The following is a 26,951-nucleotide window of genomic DNA, read 5'->3' as shown; positions in this document are numbered from 1 at the left end:
TGTCCCTTATGGAACGCCATACACACTGATGAAACAATTTCAACGTTGATTATATATCGTAGCACGTTGTAAGATAAAAAACATGAAGCCAGACCGGATGGCACCTAAATATCGTCAAAATCTTTCCTTGAATCGAACCCATATTATTTCGTACAAAAACAAAAATAATGATGACGATGTGATATGAAAATTATTTGAAGAAATAAGAATTATATAAAAACGAACATCTGCAGCAGACTTAATCATAAACTGACTTTTACTGTATTAAACAAGAACATTAAAACTTATTTTAGTAAATATAAATGAAACATATGCATGGTAAAATAACGTGCACGCAAGGCGTTAACGTAACGGCCTTGCATATATAATAATAACTATCAATGATAATGAACAGATTATCACTATTCAAGTAATGAATGAAACACTAGAGTCATAAATTTACAGGTGACGAAAAATTAGAGAACGAAAAATTACTGTCAAAATGCAAATTAAAATTTCTATGAAACGAATTTTTAATAAAAAAATTAACTGAATTACGATCTTCTGAAATAACAAAAATTTACTAAATAAAACAACAAGAAAAAACAAATTTACCTTGTGCAAGCTTCAAATTTTACACAACAAGAGTAAATATGTCGGTCATTATGACCTTGTGTGTCTTTACACATATATATGTGAGTCCCCAAAGAAGATTTAAAATTCGTGCATTATATAGGTATAGTTACCCTGAGTGGAAAGTGTGAAATATAACTTTCACGATTTTCTTGCATTCCAGAACGCATGAATAACAAAATATACAGGGCCGTAATATCAAATTTATAGAACATAAATAAATTTGCACTTTATCACAAAAATATAACTTTGTTATTACTGGACCGAATTTTATGAAAAATATATCATAATGCTTGAAATGATACCAAGAAATTTTAGCAATCAGTGAAAACACTGAAATAAGTAGTCTCGATAACTCTGAATTTTACAAAAAAATGATACAATAATCTATATTGGATTTAGTATAAAACTGAGGTTCGGCATGAAAATAGAATACTACAAAATCAAAGTATTGAAAGTACTTCTGAGCATTTATGAAATGGTTTACTTTGTGACACTTTCCACATAGATTTACTACATTTACAAGCTGTACGTAGATGCAACAACCAATAATCTTTTAAGAATTTATGGACAATCAAGTAGAATCTAATTAAGACTGTTCAAAGTGTAAATCTTGCAGAATCTATGATCATAAATTTATCATATGAAAAACACATGAAAGTTTACATATATTTAACATATGAAAACATCTTCATATGAAAAACATGTGATAACCACGAGTTTAACATATGTTTGTTGACACATGTTTTTAATATGGTCCTGTTTAACATATGTTAATCTTACATATGAAACACATATGTTCTTAAACACATGTTTTTCAAAACGCATTAAACATATGGAAAACATACATGTATGGTGTACCAAACATACAACAAACATGTGGTGCATTATACTTGTAGCATTACTAGTTTAAGCACAATCATATGTAGCATGTTACAAAATGCCGACAAATAATTCAAAAACGATAATAATAGTACCGGTTCACTTATCATTTCCGATCTTAACAATGATTTATCATTACAATGTGCAGAGATACGAACAAGGGTTATGTTTGTTTTTTAATTTAAACATATACACATAGTTCCTGTCTTAAATTTATCTTCCTCCACACTTGCTTTGTACCTACTTTAATTCCTATTTGCTGTACATTTGGTAATTTTCGTGAGAAACGGTCTTTCATCTGTCGTTACTCAATTACAGATTAATCTATAGTAAGAAATACTTTATAATGTGCGTCGGTTTAAAGAAAACAATTAAAACTATATTAACCATGACCTTATCTAATTATTATTTTTCTTATTTTACTAAAACTATTAAAACAGCAATAAGTAAATTATTATACAACATATAGATTTCCATACATGACATCAATTTCTGATGTTTCTTTGCACTCCATAAGAGTCATTCTGTAAATGACATCACTTGAAAAAAATGTTTTTGTATAACAATAAATTAGATTCCGACTCGGTTGTTTACTTTATACATTATCTCTTTTTCTAGGAATGTATTCGAGTATATCTATTAACGTAAGCTTTATTTTATTTATCTACCATACAAGAACTTGATAATAAGAATATTATTCATTATATTGTTATTGAAGGCTAATTTATTGTTTCCAATAGATTTATGATAATGTTATTCCTACACGGATTTTGTTATCGCTTGCTCACATATCAAAAAACTTACATAATGTTGTAATAAAAATATAGCGTCCGGCAATATAAGAATTTATTTTTACATTTTATAATTCCGACTTTTGAATTATTTTGATACTTGTTGTTTGTGTTTTCAATTGAAACATAGGTATTATTATATTATGTTGTTTATTTTTTACTAAGGTTCCAAGTACATTGCTTCCCTCAAATTATCGAGCATTTATAACGGGATCTGGTGCATTGGTCTTCACAAATAGTTCAAGTATTCACTATAACGACAGGAGCTTGATGGTATTTATACAGACAGATAAAGTTCGTTATTCTGCAGGTCAAACAGGTACGAATAAAGTGCCTCTAGATGTACCATGCATTGAAAATTTGAAATAAATCTATACTGCACTCCATGTTATTACACTATATTTCATTAACATAAATAAAAAGGCATGTTAAAACAACATATCTATGAAAAGAATTGACATTTAGATGTGTAAAATGTTAAGATCTTGGTTTCCAAATAACGCACATAATAAAAGTTGAAGATTTACTTATGTATCTCTCGAGACGTGCGTTTGATGACCATTACTGTGCATAATTTCAGTGAGATATCGGGCAGTGTTTCTTCTTCCTAATCTTATGGGCTTTCAGGGAGAAGCCACCGTCATAATTCAGGTAAAAATATGATTCTTCGTCATCGATAAACACGAAATGAGTATATATACTTCATATATATATGTATATATAAACATACATAAAAAAGTATGTTTTGGGAAATGCAGAGTACAAAGTTCGTTAATTTTTTATACGTTTATTTCTGTAAAAAAAAATTAACGAACTTTGTGTACTCTGCATTTCCCAAAACATACTTTTTTTATACATGAGATCCACACAAGGAATCGAACTTCTTTTTTTGTAAACATACATATATATATATATATATATATATATATATATATATATATATATATATAATATATATATATATATATATATATATATATATATATATATATATATATATATATATATATATATATATATATAAACATGTCCGCCTCTTTCTCGAAATTCAGAAGATATATGTAAAAATGGCGTCTCGTTCATTAATTCAAAACACTGATGTTACGTTTGTAATGACGAATATAGAAATATTTAATTAATAATTTCAGAACAATTCTTTAAACTGTACAATACAAATTGATTAAATGAAGTCATACAAAAGTATATAAAGTTGTAAACGTAAAAAGTAAACTACATAAATAACAAGTGCATTATATGCACCATTATAGAAAATAACATTTTTTGAAAATGATTGCTCCAGGTTAATCTTAAACAAATTTAATATGTACAATTGAATAATTGGTAATGAAAGTCAATGAAAGCATTTGAAGCTGAACATATACACATTTACTGTATCATAAAGGATGGACAGGACCATAAAATCGAGACAAGAGGGCCACATTTGATTAAAAATGGGGTTATTTCTGGAGAAATAGAGCTCAGCAAATACCCCGTGTTTGGGAACTGGACAATAGGCATTGATGTTATGGTAAGTTGTAGAAACATATATATAAGTAAGATATCTAATCAGTTTATATATACATACATTTGATTAATTTCTTAACGTGACAGGTATCACCCATATACAAGTAATCACTATACATCATTCAAAAATTGTGTTTAGAAACAAAGAGTACATGTATCTATCATAGTTATTAAGTTATATAGTTACATGGAAGTCAGATATATTCTTAAATTGAATTGAATACATAGAAAGAAAGAAACATAGAATCCAAAGGAATTGCTTACAGCAAAGGACAACATTGTTAAAATATTACGATATAGTGGATTTATATTGTAGGGGAGAACGCACACCAAATATTTTGAAGTCAATGAATATGGTATGTGCTAATTTTTATTTAAGAGAGAGAGAGAGAGAGAGAGAGAGAGAGAGGGAGAGAGAGGGAGAGAGAGAGAGAGAGTTAATTGCTTGTTTTCTCTCTAATTTCAAATTTTATTAGAACGCCGCATTACTTGATATATATTTTAGCTGATAGCGATTCAAAGATAAATCTGAGAATATGTTAAGTTTATATGATAATTGGAGGACGAGAACTACTCTTTCAAGGCAATAATCAACTTAAAACATAACTATATAGTAGCATCACCTATGGCGTATCAAAAGTTTAACAAAAATATAAGAAAAAAAAAGCAAATATCACATAAATGTTTGAAATTTATCAAAAGTATCATAATGTGGTACAAAAAAATAACAAGCAAAAATCAAATACAACGTATCACATAATATGTTGACATTTACAACTAATACGAATATTTATCCTATTTTAACCATGAATTTAAAAAAATAACAAAGTAAAGAGATAATCATCAGGAGAATATAAGATAATATCGTTGATTTTTTTTCTAAAAGATAAAATGAAGTTGGTAATGGAAACCCTCAATGAACATGAAATGCAATGAAAACAAAATACATTTTTTTTCTTTCTTTTGATAATATCAATTTATATTTTTGTGAAGTAATATCATTTCCTTTTTTACTTACAGTCAAGCAAAGATTTACCGTTGAGTTGTCAATACCTCCTACAATAAATACAACACAAGAGATTTTCGTAATAGGTGTCATGGCAAGGTATGCTTGATTCCTTTTTTGAAATCCCTTTGGTCTAAAATGGCCTCGCCCCAAGGGGCATTGAATTTTCTGATAAGATAAAGTATAAACTTTTAAAACATATCATCTGAATTAACAGAGGATAGGTAAGACATTTGGCATGAATCATTGAGTAATCAACCTCTGTCAAGATTCTTCAGATGATAGTCCTGGGGTCAAAATTAGCCCTGCCCTTGGGGTCATTGATTTTCTTTGCATACATACAGTAAAAACTTAAAAATGATCTTTTTGAAGATATATGTCTTAGAGTTTTTATATTTGGTCAATGATATCATCTACATGTCCTCTAACAAAGTTATTCAAAATTTGCCTCTAGTGTCAACATTACTTCCCCCGGGCAATAGGTTTCCAAATATCCAGGATATTGGTAAGAAAGGTTGTTCTGATGATTTCAACGGCAGCTTAGAATATGGGTCATCTTGGGTAGAACAACGAGGGCACACAGCCCAAATATGAAATCCCTTGCTTACACTCTAGAGGTTATTGTTTAGCCCAAAGAATCGGAAAACCTTGCAATACTATTGAGAAAACTGTTTATATCAAATTATCATAGAAATAAGTAAAAATTGTTGTTTATGTGCTTTAAATATCATGTTTGAATATGGGTAATCATGGATCAAAAACAACCCAAATCTCGAAAGAATATTGTTTACAATCTAGAGGTTATATTCTGAAATTTTGTCAGAAAGGTTGTTTTGATGATTTCCAGCTCAGCTGTGAACATGCGCCATCCATGGTTAAAATATAGTTCACACAGTCCAAAATTGGTAAAACCGTGTTGTCACTCTAGAGGTTACATTTTGAGTTCAAATATCCTGGAAATTTGTTTTTATGATTTCTAGTTCAAGTGTGAATATGGATGTCAACAAAGGTCACAACACATGACAAGGCATTTATGGAAACACCTTATTGACAATTTCAAGTGCAGATATAAATTGTATTATATCAATTTTAGTTTATGACATTTTATCTGGCTAACAACATCAAGTAAAAGCCTCAATAATCAGTTGAGCTATATAAGGGCCATCATGGACCTCATATTTGTAATGTTAGACTGAATAATATGTGTAGAAATAAATGCGAACGAATGAACACAATGTGACGGCAAGTTTTCGATATTTCTTTATTAACACCTCTATTAAAAATTACATAATTTTGAAAAGTAACACTTTCTATCTAAAGTTAAAACTTATGACAACATCTTAAACACAGCTACTATGGATGCTTTTTTGCAGTTTTACATTCAAAGCAGATGTAAATGGAAAATGCACTATTCAACTGTATAATGAAGGGAAGACTTCGAGGAAGTTTCAGCTCTCAAATAATGTAAGTTTGCTTACAATGCAACATATATACCTAACATAGCTAACATTTCATTCACATTGCATAGCTCAAATGTCTTATAACATAGCTTAAATTTGTTTAAAATACTTCGGTGAAAAAGCGTTGACTATTAAAATAGAAAACAAGATTGCATTTGAGAAAAATGCTATGCCACCGCATTAATACAACACTAAATAGTAGTGTAGGAACAGATTTTTTTTTTGTTTCTGTACAATTTTGAAGATTGTCATAATGCATAGATCCCTGATCTATCTAATTCTTAATATCAGATTAGTAGTTAAATCTGTTGTTAACTCAATAAAAGATCAGAGTAGGAATATATCAATGCACTCGAGTCTAGTGAATTTGGTGGTGAAGGTCATATTTCACACAGCCTAAATTTCATGACTACATCAAAGGACAACACAGTAAGACACTTTGTAAAAATCTAGGTCAGCTGAAATCAAAGTTCACTTTACATCTTAATCTGTGCACATGGTTCAAATTTCATAGCTGTACATCAAAGGACAAGAAAGTAGGTCACATCATCAAAATCTAGGTCACCTGATATCAAAGTTCAATTTTACAACTAAAACTGTGCACATGGTCAAAATTTCATTGCTGTACATCAAAGGACAAGAAAGTAGGTCACTGTCCCCTTGGGCAAGGCAAACTTTTGGACCCATGGATTTCATTCAAAACAATCTTGATACAGTCCACCAAACAACATTTCAAGTCAAATATCTAAGTTGTAGCTTTCCCACATTCAGAAAACATTTGTTTTATTTTCTGTTTTTACTATGACTTGTGTACATAATGAGAATCACTGCCCATGGGCAGGGCCAATTTTGACACCAGGGGAAAATTTGAACAACTTTGGTAGAGGACCTATAGATGATATTATATAGCAAACATCAAAGCTCTATGCCATGTACCTTTAGACAAAAATATGTTTTTATTATTTTGACTATATGTACATAATGAAAATCAATGACCCCCGGGGCGGGACCAATTTTGACCCCAGGGCTATAATTTGAACAATCTGGGTAAAGGTTCACTTTGCAGTCTCGTGCCATATATTTAACCTCTAGCCTTTGTCAATTCAGAGAAGAAGATTTTTCAATTCAGAGAAGAAGATTTTTCAAGTTTTTACTTAATACATATAAGGAAAATTTTAACACTAGGGGCATAATTAAAACAACTTTAGTTGAGGACCCATAGATAATATTCTATACCAAATATCAAAGCTCTAAGGCTTACCTTGAGACAAGAAGATTTTTTAATTTTTACTATATGTACATAGTGAAAATCAATGACCCCCTTGGGGGGGGGGGGCAGGCCAATTTTGACCCCAGGGCTAAAATATTGCTAGAGGTTCACTACATAATGTTTCATGAAAAATATCTTAACTCTAGCCTTTGTAAATTTAGAGAAGATGATTTTTTTTTAAGTTTTTACTATATACATATAAGGAAAACCTATGGCCCATGGGGCGGGGCTAATTTTGACACTAGAGGCAAAATTTGAACAACTTTGGTAGAGTACCTATAGATGATATCATTTAACAAATATTAAAGCTCTAGGCCTTGTACCTTCAGACAATAAGATTTTTTATTTTTTACTATATGTATATATTGAAAATTAAAGACACCCGGGGCGGGAAAATTTTCACCCCAGGGCTATAATTTGAACAATCTTGCTAGAAGTTCACTACACAATGTTTCATGCAAAATATCTAACCTCTAGCATTTGTGAATTGCTAGAAGATTTTTTCAAAAAGTTTTTACTATATACATATAAGGAAAACCAATGACCCCCGGGGCGGGGCTGATTTTGACCCCAGGGCTATAATTTGAACTATTTGGGTAGAGGTCTACCAGACAATGCCTTATGCAAAATATCTAAGCTCTAGGCATTTTTGGTCTTTAAAAGAAGGATTTTAAGTTTTTACTATATGCACATATAGTGAAAATCAATGACCCCCGGGACGGGACCGATTTTAACCCCAGGGCTATAATTTGAAAAATCTTGGTAGAGGTCTACCAGACAATGCCTTATGCAAAATATCTAAGCTCTAGGTCTTTTGGATCTTTACAAGAAGATTTTTTAAATTTACTCTTATAATTCCTTTTGGTTGCCATGGCAACCAGATTTCTGCATGGAATGAAATTCTTTGAACAACTTTGGAAGCCCTTCTCCCAAGGATCAATCCTGCCAAGTTTGTTTGAAATTAGACAAGTGGTTCTTCACAAGAAGATTTTTTAAGTTCACTATATAATCTATAACACACACACACACACGCACGCACGCGCACGCGCGCGCGCGCACACACACACACACACACACACACAGACAAACAAACACACACACACATACACACAGGTGAATCGCTATATGCCACCGCATCGCAGATGCTGCGGTGGCATACAAAAACAGATTAAGCTTTCACTACTGCACGAATCTTTCAATGAGCAACGAGGGATCACTTTCTTCCAGATATTTATACAGCACAAAAGCAGGTGTCAATTGTTGTGTGACAGCCGTAAACAGTTGTCCCGTACTCCACTTCAGTGTTGTTATATTTTAGTGTCTTTCGGGATCATCAAGTCCAGATTTTGAGTGTTTAGGAATACCGCTCAAGCTTGTGCTAGGAGGCGTGAGGAATGTTGCACTTTTAATAATCCCACTTGTACAGACTCAATCAATCTTGGTTTGCATTTTCTTGTAATTTTGCTGATTTTAATGCTTCCGTAGGATAACCTTCTTCCAGATATTTATCAGTATTTGTATATAGATATAATTTTGATGATACCGAAAGGTATATTCTTTTAATCTTCAGATAAAAGGTTCAGCAGAGTTTATCATCCAAATGGCGAAGCTTACCTTGGAATTAGATATAAACAAAAATATAAATGTCCGAGGTATGGTTACCGATAATGCTACAGCACTGACAATGGTGGCTGAACGAAGATTGAAGATAGCTTCAAATAAACCACACCCAATCACTATAACAAAAATTAATGCTTATGAAAATACCTATATACCTGGAATTACTTATCGTACGAAGGTAATAAATGGTCCTATAACGTTTCAATAAAATGACAAAAAATAACAGAGAACTATTCTGTTCTTTAATAGATAAGACAGTCAACAGAAATATAAGTACGATCAATAGTATTCTTATATTAATATAATTGTCGAATAACTTTTTTTGCAGAAACATTCATAAATCGCTGATATTGATATTTATTCAGTTCGGTATGTAAAGTCGTTTATAAAGTTATAACTTTTCTTTTGTTTTTCAGATCTTTGTGGGAAGAAATGGTAAATCACTAGGAAGAAGCGGCCAGCTGGAAGTGAATCCAGATGTTGTAACGGCAATATTGCTAGATTGTGATAACCACACTGAAGGAATTTTAGACACAATTCGCAGAAAGCCATTTATAATCCATTTTAACGAGTCTGGATACTCTGACCTTGCATATTTGGATAACACTAAAAATGTACAGGAAATATCATTTTATGTTAGTATATCATATGATGTCCTTTACTTTTTTTTCTAAAATAGACAGATTAAACGTAATAATGGAATGCTTGACAAAATTGCTTGAATCGAGCCAGTTCATTAACCACGGTGGTTTATACATGCAAATGGTTATGTCACTTGCCAACGGCGTATGCATAATACCGCATAATGAAAATAACTATCAAATTTGGTCCGAACACTCGACCCATATTGATGGGGCTTCAAATCCCGCCATGGATTTAAATGTTAGGAAAAATGTCCAGCTCGATTACGGCTTATGTGTAGTTCTAAATAAATCAGTTATGTTCGTTGTCCTTTCTGAACACATGAGTGCTTTTTCTTTAACCGTTTGATGCTTCCTTGAAATTAACAATTAAGTTTATCGTGATATGGATACCTTGTTTTAGATCGTATCGTCTAAACGAGAAATTCTGCTAAAACCAGTGTTACTGAACATGTACCAAGCCAAACCTGTAGTAGTTTTAAGTTTGCCATACGGAACGACTTTTAATGTTTCCTTTTAAATTTCAAAGTTGAATGATTAAATAGAAAGATCATGAAATGTCCAGGTAGTTAAAAGGCCATCTTCTAAGACCTGCATTAATTATTGCAAAAACCCATGTACAATGTAATACTTACTTATTTTGAAAAGGCTTTTACGCCTTTAGTATATTTTAGAATATTACTAATAAACCATTATTTTTAGATCACATTACAAGACGCAATTATTCAGCGTACTATTGCTCATAAAACATTTGTCATTTATCCTATTTCGGATCATACACCTTTTCTACGGATGAATGTTAACAAGTTCAGGGCAAAGGTAAGGTTCAATGTATATCTTTATTTTCTAGTTGGGTTTAATTTATTTTTCATGAACAAATAACTTACATGTTTTTATCATTGTTTGTAGTACTTACATGTTTCCATTATTATTTGTTTGCAGTAAAAAGGTATTGGTACTTTTTGGCTTTTTTGGTTTATATTTAAGGTCGGAGAAAGGATTGTTATTGACGTATCGGCAACGGAAAACCTAAACGGAGCGTTGACATTTGAAGTAAGATTTCTAATTTAGGCTTTAACAGTTTTGATGAAGATAAGCACTTATGAAAACAATATTTTACTTGATAACTAAAGGGATACTTAAAATAAAGTCAACATTTTATTAATCGTCATTTAATCATGTGTTCCCAAAATTACAAAAGACCTATTACTCTTACATGGTTTAATTTATTTTTTTAAAAATGCATCATTGTAGGTGTATGCAAGGGGAATGCATCTTATATCAGAACGGGTAGCCATAAACGATGCTATGACAACGACACATTATATGCCAGTAACGAAGGATATGATTCCAAATGCGTTTATTACAGTTAATCATTTGACACAAATTGGTCAGCTTATCGCTGACTATGTATATATACAGGTTGAAGGAAATCCATTCGAAAATAAGGTATTTCTCTGTATTCTAATGTATCGCTTTTCTGCTCCTTGTATTTAGTATTAGATGTTCTTGTATTTAATTTATCTATTTCGAACTTGACATTAAATTTATTTTTATTCTTATTTATTATTTAAAACAAGACAGTTGACATTATCCTTATTTTTATGAAGAATTAAATCTTTTGCCTTCATATTCCTGACTCTGTGAGAAAAAAACTTGCTTTTTAAGGTAGAACTATCATTCAATGACTCACAACCACAGCCTGGAGAGACGGTAAACATGCACGTATCTGCCGATCCACTCTCAACTATTTATGTCTTAGCAGGGGATCTTAGGAACCATGTCTTTGGTGTTGATAACGACATATATTGGAAAGACGTGTGTTATTTATGCCATTTTATCATGATCGTAAAATCAATTAAAATATTAAAATTGCAATCTGATATAATTTCACAGTAAATTATTACTTTAAAAAAAAACAAACAAAAACAATCTATTTCTGCTTCTCCTCTTGTAGTATTTTACTTTAATGATGTTAAATTTAAGGTTGTACAAGAGATTGTGGATGCAGGTCAAAGTTTAATGCAAAATATTGGAAATCATGGAAACAGAAAAAAGGTGTACTTCATTTTAATTTTATCCTCAATTATCAAAATGTACTTTATCGACTAGCCACTGCTTTTATTTATAGTTTGTTTGTTTGCTGTACATGTTTATATATATATATATATATATATATATATATATATATATATATATATATATATATATATATATATATATATATATATATATATATATATATATATATATATATATGAAAGAAAGTCATGAGCGGGAAATTATACTTAGAAACATCGCACAAAAAATCGGCACGCCGCAGTCGAAAATCGAACCACGGGTCTCTGGATTGCCGGTCCAGTATGCTTACCACTACACCACTGTCACAGCGACCGTTACTTTTTCTTCGTGCTAATTGGCCTTATATATTTAAGTTATTTTAATATATTTATATATATTTTAAGCTCATTAATAAACGTATTCAAAATTTCTTAATATGAATTTTTTTTTTTAAATTCTAAACAGTAACATTTTACATTAGACGTGGTTATTACTTATGTTCTTTTGATCATCCGTTTTTGTACTAAAATGTTTATCAACATTATTTCCAGCGCGCATACCATATTAGACAATTGCCTAAGCGGTCAATTGGGGATCCTGGAAACTTACAAGACACATATATTGTATTTATCAATTATTTATTATCGTTTTTTTTTTTGCTTAGTAATTTACAAAATAATAGCTCATCCTCTTCATGGTATTAAATGATTTATCTAAAGTATACAAAATCAAATCAGTCTTTTATTATTTCTTCCAATAAACCTAATTTTCAAGATTTAGCGATTGCGTTGCATTCAAGATTGTACAATCATTTCTTAAAACTGTGCCTGCAATCATCTATTTCTATGTAAGGGTCTACCTATATCAGAATTATATAGTTATAATATGATACATCTATTTGCTTTAAACTTATCTTGAAACATCAATTTAAACAGAAGCGAGATAATGATCATTATATCAAAAGATTTTCTGACATCGGTACATTACCAAGTTAAAAAAGGGTTCATTTGCAAATTATCAATAATAAACTTCAGCTGACTATTTTATTTTAAGGAAAGCGGATTGATAGTTCTTTCGGATGCAACTGTTTTCGGGAAAGAGCAAAACTTACTTACTATAAAAGGGAGAAAAGAAGAATGTTATAAGAGTAAAAAATTTGATTTTCATCGTATTGTGGCATCAAATGCTATGATTTTCCCAAACTGTTATTGGAAGTACCATGAAGGAGATGAAGATAATCTTGAAACAAATCTTGTTTCTGTTAGCATATGGTGCAGGCATGATGCAATGATATAAAATGATAAAAAACTTAGGCTATGAATTTCTCTATAAAAAAATACAAAATTAAAAATATTGCTTCATTGACCTGTACCTTCACAACAAAGATATATACTTTACAGACACTATAAAAGTGCTCAGAGTCCATGTTGACAAAAATCTTAAATTGAAAACACAAATTCATATAACTACTTAAATGCCAGGAAATAGTTCTATTTGTCTTTTACAATCGAACAGTACATCGTTTTTAATGCATATACTCCCGTACATATTTACTACTTTTGCACTATTTAGAGAAAATGCACAAATTGTCAAATTTACAAGTTGGAAAAAAGTTACTTTTCAAGCATGTTATTCTAACAAAGCTTTTTATTACTTACGGCATTGTAAAACATTATACTATGTTGACCTGTGACGAAATTTGTAGAGCACTCTCTTTTATTTTAGACAACATTTATGTCAGGTTTGGTAATACTCTATTTAAACAGATCATAGGAATTTCTATGGGTACTAATTGTGGACCCCTGGTCGCCTATTTGTTTTTGTACTGCAATGAAAGAGACTTTATATTGAGATATTATAGTCGCATTTAATAATACTTATAATAATACCAGATACCTTGATGATATTTTTAATTTAGATAATTCTTATTTTGATCAAGTGGTGTCTGACATTTATCCCCATGAACTACAACTTAATAAATTTGGATGGCAACGAATACCAAAATCAATACTCGAGTACTCGGTCATTTTTCCGATCGAGTACTCGGTTACTCGGATGATTTCCAATGATCTTTAAAGTTTTATCACACAATATCAACACCGTCTGCATGCTACTTTCGTTTTCTATTTTAATTCATAGAACTCGTAACTATAAAAAGGACTGCAAGAAATACATATATAAATATAAACATAAGAAATATCAATGACAGCATTTATTATATACCTACAAATTTTCTCTCTAAAATACAGGATGAACTTGAAGCGCAAATACGCTTCAACGGATAGAAAATTCCGTATTATGTTAGTGCATATATGGAAGTGCCGGACAATTTTTGACGCTGGTTCCGATCTTAGCTGTGTATAAACGTAGCATTTGGAAACGGAAACCAAAATTATAAAAGGCGTGGCCGGTTTTGCAAATATTACGTATTCATCCGCCGGTCATATTTTATAATTTATTTCTTGAGAGCTACATTTCATTTTCTGAAATTTATTATAGAAGTGTAGTATAATGAAAATCATTTATAATTCAAACGAAAAGGTATATAATAAAAGGAAAATTATGTTGTAGCCTATGCATTTTTCTACTCGCAATATTGGAAAATTGATATTTCGCTCGACCTTCGGTCTCGTGAGATATCAATTTTCCACCGCTGCTCAGCTACAACATAATGTTCCGTATATATTTACGTTTTTATAATTAACAAGTTTCGGCTACAAACTGTCAAATATTTAAAGGTGATTAAATATCATAAGAGGCCGAACGACGTAAACGACACAGGACTGTGTTTAATCCCATACGCGTGTCGAACTGCTGATCGCCTCGTTAAACTTACGATAACATTTTCTCACCTCTGCAAGGATGTTTTGATTGCACTTAACAAGTATTTATACAGATACGTGTACATTTCCGAATTTCTGAACTAATCTTTCTAAATCGCAAAAAAGTAGAAATTAAATATTTTTTTCCGAGTAATCGAATTTCAATTTTGTTAACCGATATTCGGACGTTCGATCGAGTACTCGGGTAACCGGTTACTCGTTGCCATCCCTAAATTAAATGAAATGAACTCTTGAAATTTTGTACATTATTTTTAGATCTTGATATTACTATCAACAACAATTCTATTCGCACGAAAATCTATGATAAAAGAGATGAATTGAATTTTGTATAGTAAATTATCCGCATTTAGATGGAGACGTACCCCATGCAACATCTTACGGGGTGGGGTGTATGTTTCTCAGTTAATAAGATTCGCTAGAGCTTGTAGCAGCGGAAAAGTTTTAACGAGCGGAATATTCTCATTACCAATCAATATTCTAAAACAGGACTACTGGGATCCTTCATATTTACCGGATAATCAGTTTATCGGACAAAATCTATTCCTGTAAAATAAGGCTTTATACACTTCCTATTTCAATGTAAATAACAACAATACAACTCTCAGGTATATATTATTGATTCAGTTCTTTATTTACTAACATACCCTTTTTGTGTCGCATCTACGGAGTAGTGGCGATATATTGGGATCACTTCTCCGTCGTCTGTATGTCTGTCCATCTGTCTGTTCGTCCGTCACAAAACTTGTCCGGACTACTCCTCATAAACTACTGGTGCAATTTCATCCAAACTTTACAGGAATGATCAGTACCAAGTCTAGTTGTGCATATTGTCAGCATTTTCCGGTTCAATGATTTTTTTCAGAGTTATGCCCCTTTAATAATTTTCATTTTTAAAGTTTGTCCGGACTACTTCTCTTATACAACTAATGCAATTTCAATGAAACTTTACAGGATTGATCTGTAGCTAAAGTCCTTGCGCACAATGCACGGGTTTTCCGGTTGAATGATTTTTGGCCGAGTTATGGCCCTTTGATACAAAGGTGTTTTTCTGTGTGTTGCCAGACACACAAAAGCTTGTCTGGACTACTCCTCATAAACTACTGGTGCAATTTTATTCAAACTTTACAGGAATGATCAGTACCAAGTCTAGTTGTGCACTGTCCGTCTGTCACAAAAAGTGTCCCAACATGAAATTTGCCATCATGAGGCGACACATGTGATCACTGATGGCTCTTGTGTTTACTAATTATTTCATGACCTGGTTATGCGGGGGAAATAATCTGTTCTGCGCATGCCTGAATATTGAGGCCCTTAATGGGTTATCTTATATAGGTTTTACTTTTAATTCTTCTCAACGTTATCACAGGAGGCAATCGGAACATATTTAAATGATAAAAAGTAATTTCAAATTTTGTTCAAACAATATCACGTTGTTGTCTTTTATTTGTTTGTTTGGATGTTTACGGCACGTCAACACATAACTGGCCATATCGTGCCGAATGCTATAATAGGCTTAAAATGTCATTTAAAACTTTTTAAATGACAATGAAAATGAGCCAATTAGATCCTAGAATACAAGTTTATCTCTTTCAAATAATCAATGATGTTTTTTGATGGAATTGTATTAAAAAGTTATAAAATCTATTACGGGCCTGTGAAAAATCATGACATTCAAGAAGAAAATGCTTGACAGAAAGGGGCATTGTCATTCGTGAGGAGATAAGTGGGTAATTTTAGTGTGTCCAATTTGGCATCGAAGAAGAACTGTTTGATTATGGCGGTTTGACAGTGATAGAGATGGTGACACATCAAGAGATGGGAAAATGTATGGCAAAGAACAAAATTCCATTTGAATATCAAAATGTTTCATACGTTAAATGATCATGAAGAATCAATACGTTAATAGAGTTAATAGTTTTAAGTTCAATTTCACCCCTATATTGGCCTCTTCGTAACAAGCATGGTTTAGTGACATACTGGTATGGAATGCCATAGCTGCCTCATGTTGTTACATTTCAATTTATTTTTCCCTAAAAGAGTCTTTTCATGTATAATAGAAGAGTTGGCTTGAGAACATGTCTTAATGAAGTCTTATTAGGTCAAATATTCATTCTCTCTTGTCAAAAAGTAGTGCTGACTTGCCTAAACACTGTCTAATTATTTCAAAACGTCATGTTATCATGTGCAAATCCGGTGTTAACATTCCGAATAGAAGTCTTAATATGTCTAAAATGTACGCCATCTTTTCGAATTAAGATTTTAATATGTCTGAACACAGACTTGTTTAAATGTCATGAATTGTCTTGAAATTGTCTCATCATGTGAAACAGTAGTGTTATCTTGTCGGAAGTTGGTGTCATCTTGTCCAAATGTGATCCTGGTTTGTTATCACACTGTTGTTTTATGTTATGTCGTTTTGTGGTATTGACTTGTCTAAACACCGTCTTATTTTGTCAGACTGCCATGTCATTGTGCTCAAATTCGGTGTTACCTTGCTTAAAGAATGTCTTTTATGTCAAAATAGCATGCTGTCTTGTCAAACTGTGGTGGTTATTTGTCTAAAATTGTCTTATTATGTGAAACAGTAGTGTTATCTTGTCGGAACTTGGTGCCAACTTGTCAGACTCATGTCCTATTATGTCGGCTAGAAGTGATATTTGTTCAACCGTTATATTGGCCTGGCTGAGTGATGCCCTGTTTTGTCAAACTGTTATGTTGCTTTGTATGAGGTGGTGTTATTCTGTCTTATTGTGCCAAAATATCATGCTTTCTTATCTAAAACTGTTGTTATTCTGTCTAATATATACGTATTATGTGAAATGCTAATGTTGACTCGCCAATAAATTTTGTTTATTTGTGTTAACGTAATTTCATTATGTCAAACAGTATTGTTGTTTTGTCGAAACATGGTATTGACATGTCTAAACACTGCCTTATTTTCTCAGATCGCCATGCTTTTTATCCAAACTTTATGTTAACCGGCCTAAACACCGTCTTATTATGTGAAATAATGGTGGTATCGTTACAAATTATGGTTATGAACTGTTAAAACGCTAATTTTAATTTGTCAACCTGTCATGCTATTATGTCCAAATGCAGATTCAACTTGTCTATATTCGTCTTATTATGTCAAATCGTCATATCATCTTTTCGAAACGTGGTGATGACTTGTCTAAAATTACTATCTTTTTTACAAAGTGTCCTTTTATTTTGTCAAGGTTCAGTGTTAATTTTACTAAACATCGTCCTTTTATGGCGAAGTATCATTTTTCTTTTCAAATGTGGAGTTTACTTGTTGAAACACAGTATCAGTATGTAATACAGTGGCGTTGACTTACCAGTTTATGACGTTAACATGTCTAAATACCGTCTCATTATGTCAGATAATTGTGTTATCCTATCCAGATGCGATGTTTTCAAAATTTAGTATCACGTGACAAGAGCACGCGCGGCGCGTGAAAAGATAGAGCAAAAAAATAATAAAAATAACGGGACAGTTTAGCAAAATCAGACAGCGCTTTCTCAAGACAGAACTAAATTTGAACCAATTTACACTATAAATAGACGCTGTCTGATTTTGCTAAACTGTCCCGTTATTTGTTTTTGCTCTATCTAGCATTTAAACACCGCATTTTGACAAAATAACAAAGTAAAGCTGTGCTTTTACAAGTCAACACCAAATTTCGACAAGAGAACACTACTGTTTCAAATGATCAGACATTCTTTTGACAAAACAGCTGAACAATTTGACCAAATAGCGCGATTAGTTGACATAATATGACACATTTCAGACAAGCCAACACTAACACTATTGTTTGAAATAATTAAACAATGTTAACACAAGTCAACATCAAATCTTAAAGAGATAAGACTACTGTTACGCATAATAAGGCAATGTTTAGACAATTCGACAACTTACAATGGCGTTACAACGCTTATATTTGACATAATAAGACGCATTCTGGGCAAGATAAAAAGAAATGTAATATCATGAGGCAGCTATGGCGTTCCATATACTGGGGTTTTCCAGTATCTTAACCTTGCCGTTCGTTACTCGTAGTTTCCTTGCTGATTATTTAAAGATTAATTTCAATTCACGACTTCAAAACTTTTTGAAACACAATGTCCTGTAAATTGAGTTGTTTACACGATTTTTTTCCTCTTATAATGCCGTACTTTTAAGACACATTTCTCAGGTCAAATGTTTAATTTCATGTTTGATAAAGAAATGTTTACGTGTACCCAAAATTATGTGGGTAAAATTCCATTCTTTTTTTATTACTTTAAATAAAAGTTACACCGAAAAAATATCATATTTTGTCCGGTAATATGTAGGACCCCAGTACCGCTATCATAAATTACGGAAATGTTTTACAAAATTTAACAATCGTAATTTTGATTTAATTTCCAAATTCAATAGTGATTTAAAAACTCTTCTGCGACAAGGGATTAGCCAGTCTGGTTTTTATGGCGATGTGATTTACAAACTTCGTAAGATGTTTGCTCATGGTAACTTTTCTGCTGTTTTTACTAAAATTATTAAACGTTTTTTTAAAAGAGGTTATGTCCCTACAATGTTCAACCCTTTTACAGTTGAACATTACGCTTTCCTTTTTTGATTACATCTGACGGACCAATTGGGAGACTCTATGATGGACAGTTCTTAAAGCCCTTTGGGACTGAATTGTTTTAATATTCGTCTTCTGCCTTGCTTCGTCGGGCCCTTGTAGGTAATTTTGTTGTTGCTCTGTCTTCCTTTAGGACATTGAGTACGTTTGGTTTACTTTTATAGGCTTCTACATGATCATTTTCAAATTGGTGTTTTTCTCATTTAACCTTTTGTAACCATAAAAAACTGTTGGAATTTCACTTGGCGGGGTTCATTTTATTTACAATGTCTCGTTTAAAGGAACATGGTGGGGCTAAGACGGAGGCTTGGTGCACCCTTCACCGGTTTAAACTTCCCAGCAGTACTTGTGCTGCTGACCGTTCCAAGGCAGCACTCCTCTGTGTTCCTCAAATTTTGTCTGTTGTTTCATACTGTTTTGGTGACTTTTTTTGCTTGTGTCCCTTATTGTTTTCTTGTCTACGGTAAGTATCTTCCCCTTTGCCCCAGTTTTTATTTCTTTAATTTACCCCCCCCCCCCCCGGGTCTCCTGTCCCTTTCCCCTGTGCCCTTTTGCTTTGTTGGCCTATTATTCGTTTTTTTTTGTTTTCTTTGAATTCCTTATCAGTTACAAATTATTTTCTGTTATTCAATTATTTATTTGTTTTCTTTGAATTCCTGATCAGTTACAAATTATTATCATTTAGTGATTAACTTGTCCGTGCTCTGTCTTGTGCCCTGTCATGATTTTGTTTGGGGTCGGCCGGGGCTACTTGCCACTGGTTCTTGTTGCTGGGTCGTATGGGGGTTGCATTCATTGAACGCAACCTTTCCTTGTTGATCTTGTTTATCATATTTAACAAGCATTTGATAGTATTGCGGGCAATACAGTAGTCCCCTACCGGTCCCTCAAAAAGTTCTTTAATTGTCATACACTCCTGTGTATTGCCATTTATAATGAATTTGAGGATGAAGTCTGTATTTGAAAATATCGACCACAAAACATAATAAAATAAGTTTGTCTATATCACAGTAATGTGTTAAGTTTCCATGCTTAGTAAAGAAATTATGTTTATACAACCTTGTCATATTATTACGATGTGGGATTTTAAAGTAAATCCTATAAGGAATGAAGAAGTTGGAGTGAAAATACCAGTTTCTCAAAAAAAATCTAAGTTCAAGGGGGACATAATTCTGGAAATAGTCTTGCTAGAGTATTTAACCTTCTCAAAAATGTCGAGTGATAATAAGAAACATATATATGAAGTTTGAAGTAGATACATTAGGAAATAAAGAAGTTATTTAAAAAAGACAACATTTTTTCCAGTTCAAGGGAGGTAATACTGATATTTTTTGTGCTAGAGTTATAAACCTTGTCACATATGATGTGGTTGATGACCAGAAACTTATATTTAAAGTTTGAAGTAAACACCTTAAGAAATAAAGAACATATAGTGAAAAAGCTGAAAAATTTAAATCAGAAATCTTGAAATTCAGGATATTTGTTGCCATAGCAACCAGAATTTTCAACATAGGAAGAAAAGAAAAAGATGTGCATAATCTCCAGACTGCCATCTACCCATATTTCAAGTTTCATAAAAATATTTTCAGTACTTTTTGAGTTATCACTGGATCCAGTTTATGTGTTAAATTTGCCATATTTTCAGACTATTTGTTGCCATAGCAAACAGAATTTTCAACATAGGAAGAAAAAAAAAAGACGTGCATAATCTCCATACTGCCATCTATCCATATATCAAGTTTCATAAAAATATTTTCAGTACTTTTTGCGTTATCGCGGGATCCAGTTTTGTGGACGGACGGACTGACAGACTGACAGACAGACGGACAGACAGACGGACGGAGGGTAAACCTAAAGTCCCCTCCGATTAAACCGGTAGGGGACTAACAAAAAGAGCTAAGAAAACGTCTATGTAACTCTTTGATACAGTGTCACTTTGACTATGCTAGCTCACATCCATATTGTTATGATTCCACTTCAGCACCCGTATCCTCTTTAATCAAAGTCGTGTGTGAAAGCTGTCCAAAACGTAAGTACATTTTTTCATGATAAAACGCTAAAAAGATGGATAAGTCTCTTTCATAGATTGATCTCTTTTACTTTAAAATTCGTGACCGAACAAGAAATAAATTTATTACACTAATTATTAACGTTCCTTTATATGTTTCTAATATCGCTTCTGAAATTGCAATAATGACATAATATAGTTTGATCTTTTTTACCTTGAGTAAAAGTAGTTACACATAATCAGTATACGTTCTTCGATCTAGGAAACGCGTTGTTTTAACTGTTACTTGTTTAATAATGTACATTTATGATTATTTTGTTAAGCCCCCGTTCCCTCTACGAACAAGAAAAAGTTATTCTACAATATTTTTCTTTTGTTTTGAGTCTTATTTCTCTGTTTTATCACGGTCTTGAGATATTTCATTATAATATCAAGTGTACTTCATCAATAAATTTGCAAATTTGCTCGTTTCAAACGTTCAAAACTTAACGTTGTTATCAAGTAATTTAGTTTTTTTTCAACCAAACTTCCATCGGTATACTAAAACAATTTCATATTTAAGCAGATGCTTCATACCATTTTTACGACTCCTACATAAAACCAAGTACATACTCCACATGTTTAGTCAATTTGCAAAAACGAAACAAACAAAAATTATTTTGCAATTAAGGCAATTTAATTATTATTTCCATACGTTTACTTGCTACGTAATTCAGGTTTTCTTGGACCTTTGTTTGGTCTTCAAACGATTTATTAATGTATTTATTGCAATATATAGGTTCAATTATATACTATATGCTAGTACATTCAATACTACAAGATATTTTGTATCTTTTCTCTTGCTTTGAGTTTTACCATGGTCATAAGTATTTTCATCCTAATATCATATTAATTTTCACAATAATTTATCATTTAATTTGCAGCTTTTGCACGTTTAAGATGTTCAAAACATTGGATTATTAAGTAAATAGTTTAATTTAATTGTTTGTTTGGACTTAACGGCACGTCAACACATAAATGGCCATATCGTGCCGAATACTATAATAGGCTTAAAATATTATGTAAAAGTCTGCAAATGAAAACGAAAAAGAGCCAATTAGATCCTTGAATACAAGTTTATCTCTTTCAAATAGTCGATGATGTTTTTGATGGAATATTAATAAAGAGTTCTTTGAGTGAATTTACATTATAAAATCTATTACGGGCCTGTGAAAAATCGTCTTTTATGGAGTAGTGGCGACATAAGGATCACTTTTTCGTCGTCTGTCCGTCTATTCACCTATCTGTCTGTCCGTCCGTTTGTCACAAAACTTGTCCGGACTACCCAAAAACTACTGGTGCAATTTCATCAAAATTTTACAGGAATGATCAGTACCATATCGTCGGCATTTTCCGGTTCAATGATTTTGTCAAAGTGATGGCCCTTTAATATTCTTCACTTTTAAAATATGTCCTGACTACCCCTCTATACCACTTATGCAATTTCAATAAAACTTTAAACGATTGAGAGGTAGCTCAAATTGCACAAGTTTTCCGGTTGAATGATTTTTTGCCGAGTTATGGCCCTTTAATAAAAAAAATGTTTATGTGTGTTGCCAGCTACACAGAACATTTCCGGACTACTTTGCACAAACTAATTTTGCAATTTCATCGAAAATTTTTAACAATCACAATCATCGGTACCAAGTTTAGTTGTTCATATGATTGAATGATTTTTGTCTAGGTGATGGCCTTTTCATTGTTTTTATTTCCAAAGTTAGACTGGACAACTCATTTAAAAATTTCAATGCAATTTCAATGAAGTTTTACAGGATTGAACGCGATGTAAATCGTTTTTACATACTGCACATTTTGCTTGAATAATTTCGGCCAGAGTTTAAGTTCTCGAATAAAAATATGTTTTTGTGTTGCCAGCTACACAGAAACTTGTCTGGACTGCTTCTTAAAATAACTACTGGTGCAATTTCATTAAAAACTTTACTTGCATACTTATACATCTCGTCGACATTTTTGGTTCATTGCTTTTTGTCATAGTTATGGCCCTTTAGTGATTTTGAGTTTAAAATTCTCCCGATTACTCCTTTTATACCACTTATACAATTCAATGAAACTTTACATGTTTGATCTGTTGCTCAAATTACACATTACACAGGTCCTTAGGTTGAATGATGTTATGTCGAGTTATAGCTATCATTAGGCGACACATGTGATAACCGATCGCTCTTTTTTATGTTATCAAAGTCAACCAGAATACTTATTTCTCAGTTGCATATTTTAGTGGATATTGTTAACCATTATCGAATTTTGATCCATTTTATATATGTACTAACATGTGTTACTTGTATTTCATAATTGCAAACGATCAAAAAAATCCGTGGAATGTAATTTTGTAATCAACGTAATAATGTATTTTTTCGACTGTAAAGCAGGTTTTTTTTTTAAATGACCAACATTTACTTTGCAGGAAATGTATTTGAAGCTTTAAGTGTTCTTCCAAAAGGTGAGCAAATAGCTAAATCAAGAAGTTAAAGTGATTCTGTACTGTTTGAATTACAAGAATATGTATTTTTAGTTATCATAATATTCAATTTTTAAAACATAATTCGCGTCACAGTTTTGTCTATCCGCTTTACCATGTGTTAAAATATTTTCAATCATTTGCTTTAGTACAAAAGAGCTTTGCATCAAAATAATTAACTATTAAAATTTAAGTTGATCATAAGTTTATCTTTTCCATATTTTGACTTTGAAAGCTTCACATGTAAAAGTGTACTGTTTTCAAAAATTATATTTTGATATTTCTTAAAATTTCAATATCGTTTTGCTTCTTAAAGCGTGTTGATAAACATTAAGTAACTTAAATATATTTTTAACATCTGACAATCAATTGTCGTTACATTATTTACGTGACATCGTTTTCACCACCAAAGTTACCTTTATGTTATAACCCGATTTATTAATAAATTTCAAACCTTTCACGTCTTTTTAAAATAAATAATGTTTATATGAATATTATAGATGATAGAGAAAGCGACCCTGGTAAGTGATAATTCATAATTTATACTGAATAAAACTGAAGAAAACTGCAATTTATAATTTTTCTAAACTTTGCATGTTGTAAGAATATAATTGCAAACTGTTTTCATAGAATAAAATGGGGTGGGAGGACCGACCCTGTTATCGAGTTATGCTTAATTTTTTTCTGTTATCTTATAATGAGATAATGCAAAAATTAAAATAAATTCCCTTATGTATTTTTGCAATGTATATGGCTATAAATATTACCCTAGCATACGCCTTTATTATTCGACTGAACAAACACTTGCTCTGTTATTTAAAAATTATCAACCCTACCATTAAGTGAACATACAAGATTAATGTCTTGTTGACTGGTTGATTATATGATATTTAGGTATGGTTCAAATATGAAACATTGTAAGCCTAAATGTCCTACAAATTAATCAAAAGTTTGTATAAATAATTTCTTTCAAAAGTTTGATTTAGGGTCACTAAGTCAAACAGGCAAAATATGGAAAAACCTTGTTTATACTAAGAGGCTATTGCTCTGGCTACAATATCCTTGAAATTTTTTAGAAAGATCATTCAAATAATTCCTAGGTCAACTGTGAATAATTTATCTGAAAGGTTGTTTAAATGATTTCGAGCTTCTTTTTAGGTATGGTTAAAAAATTGAACACCTGGGCTCAGAACCTAGGTCACAAAGTCCGCATATTTCAAAACATTGTTAACACTCTAAATATCCTAGCAATTCGTCAGACTGGTTGCTGATTGATTTCTAGGTATGGTTCAAATATGACGCATAATAAGCCTAACTGTCCTACAAATTAATCAAAAAGTTTGCATAAATAATTCCTTTCCCCAAGTTTGAATATGGGTCACTAGGTCAAACAGGCAAAATATTTTTAAAAAACTTGTTTATTCTCACGAGGCTATTGTTCTGGTTAAAATGTACTTAAAGCTTATTCAAATATTTCCTATGTCAACAGTTACTGTAAATATTGGACATCAGGGGTAAAAAAAACTACGTCAGATGTTCAGATCATTTGTAGCTCAAATTTGTGTATGGTTCATATGGTGTCATAACTAGGTCACGCAGGCTAATCTTTGGAATAGCGTTGCTATCACACTTAAGGTAATATTTTCCTTTGAAATGGAAATTTATCAGAAAGGTTGCTTCTATGATTTGTAGGTCATGTATCTTCGGTCATTGTTCTTTGCCATTAACAGCCTTAATTCGTCCTATTATAAGCGCTCTTGTATATATTTGTTTTTCGTAGGGTCGTCCCTAGAGGAAATTGTAAGAACGAGGTTTCCTGATACCTGGCTATGGGACGAATATGATATTGGGTAAGATAATTAATATTAAGAGATTCAAGCAGCAGTCTTCAAAAATTGAATGTATCAATAATTATGTAAATAATAATAATGATAAAGCATAAATTTTTACAAAAACAACATTTATTTTGAGATCAGATTATTGTGAAAAGAAGACTGTGAATGAAATCAAAACATAAATACCGTAACGATATTCCTTCGGAACTTCTATTTCAGTATGAACGGAGCAATTGATATTGCTCATAAAATTCCTGATTCAATGACGCTATGGGTAACCTCGGTATTTGCCGTTAACCCAGGAACAGGTTTTGGGATTGCCGAAACAAAACCAAAGGTATGTCATGTGCCCTTTAAATAGAACCAAAACGGTGACTTCATTTGGATAAATTTGTTCTTGTTTACCATTTGCAAAAATATCATTTATTTACGATTAAAACATTCAAGCTAATTGAATATAATCTACATGGATGTGCGCTCGCTTGTGTGTTAGCGGCTCGCTTGTGTGTTAGCGCGCGTGTTTGTGGGTGTGTGTTTAAATGCTTCTCATTCAGTATGATATTTTATTCCTAAATATACTTTCACATTTTATGTGTTTAGAAACTGTTTTATTTTGAGCTTTAGGTGCAATAGCAACATATCACCATACAAACGCTAGCTATGGTGCATAGTGTTAATGTATCTACAGCTTTGCTCATAACAATGCTACGTAGACCTCTGGTAGGGCCGTTATTATGTTAGACTCACCGGACCTATGCTCGCCCAGGCGCATGCTCGAACAGATTTTTATTTTTATGATATAAACTTATGAATAAAAATATTATCTGAATCATGTGTTGTTGTTTCTTGATGCTGCAAGTGTCCTAGTTTCTCACCTTGTTTTTGAAGAGTTTACCGGAAGTTGTTATCATAATAAAGCAGACGAAAACGAAAACGGAAGTACAAATGAAAGTCCGTGATGCTAATAAAAACAACGAATCATGTATGACTTTTTAATAAAATCTTAATAAAAATCAACTTAAAATAACAATTAAACATTGTTCTTACTTTTTGTAAAGTTTAAGTCGTTCCGATATATTTAAAACAGTCATAAACTGGTATTGACACCAGCTGTCATATTGTTTTTCTACATGCAATTTCCAGGGCCGCCACAATAGTCGGCTTTTTCCATTAAATCTGTCGCTTTTGGTGCATTTATGATGTATTTTTTGGTTAGACATTGATTTATTAATAACTTAGTTGATAATTAACG

The 26,951-nt window shown here is 31.9% G+C and overlaps 1 protein-coding gene across 1 annotated transcript in view; it reads left to right on the top strand.

Moving 5' to 3' along the window:
• The window catches only part of LOC132741986 (CD109 antigen-like), a gene marked incomplete at its 3' end in the record, with an annotated part of 52,807 nt that overhangs the window by 7,530 nt on the left and 18,326 nt on the right, over positions 1 to 26,951 (top strand). The window contains exons 4-24 of the mRNA XM_060730260.1: positions 2,113 to 2,138; positions 2,451 to 2,604; positions 2,866 to 2,936; positions 3,688 to 3,813; positions 4,126 to 4,165; positions 4,830 to 4,914; positions 6,189 to 6,279; positions 9,116 to 9,343; positions 9,582 to 9,800; positions 10,509 to 10,625; positions 10,794 to 10,859; positions 11,061 to 11,255; positions 11,475 to 11,624; positions 11,793 to 11,864; positions 12,419 to 12,490; positions 12,921 to 13,014; positions 21,320 to 21,367; positions 23,811 to 23,846; positions 24,365 to 24,385; positions 25,645 to 25,714; positions 25,919 to 26,036. Of these exons, the coding sequence (XP_060586243.1) occupies positions 2,113 to 2,138; positions 2,451 to 2,604; positions 2,866 to 2,936; positions 3,688 to 3,813; positions 4,126 to 4,165; positions 4,830 to 4,914; positions 6,189 to 6,279; positions 9,116 to 9,343; positions 9,582 to 9,800; positions 10,509 to 10,625; positions 10,794 to 10,859; positions 11,061 to 11,255; positions 11,475 to 11,624; positions 11,793 to 11,864; positions 12,419 to 12,490; positions 12,921 to 13,014; positions 21,320 to 21,367; positions 23,811 to 23,846; positions 24,365 to 24,385; positions 25,645 to 25,714; positions 25,919 to 26,036 (2,099 nt within the window). The remainder of the gene's footprint in view (positions 1 to 2,112; positions 2,139 to 2,450; positions 2,605 to 2,865; positions 2,937 to 3,687; positions 3,814 to 4,125; positions 4,166 to 4,829; positions 4,915 to 6,188; positions 6,280 to 9,115; positions 9,344 to 9,581; positions 9,801 to 10,508; positions 10,626 to 10,793; positions 10,860 to 11,060; positions 11,256 to 11,474; positions 11,625 to 11,792; positions 11,865 to 12,418; positions 12,491 to 12,920; positions 13,015 to 21,319; positions 21,368 to 23,810; positions 23,847 to 24,364; positions 24,386 to 25,644; positions 25,715 to 25,918; positions 26,037 to 26,951) is intronic.

This window comes from Ruditapes philippinarum, unplaced genomic scaffold, assembly GCF_026571515.1.
Source record: "Ruditapes philippinarum isolate M1 unplaced genomic scaffold, ASM2657151v2 ctg2580_1_1_1_1, whole genome shotgun sequence".
Lineage (NCBI taxonomy): Eukaryota > Metazoa > Mollusca > Bivalvia > Venerida > Veneridae > Ruditapes > Ruditapes philippinarum.
This window is presented reverse-complemented; position numbering and strand designations above follow the sequence as displayed.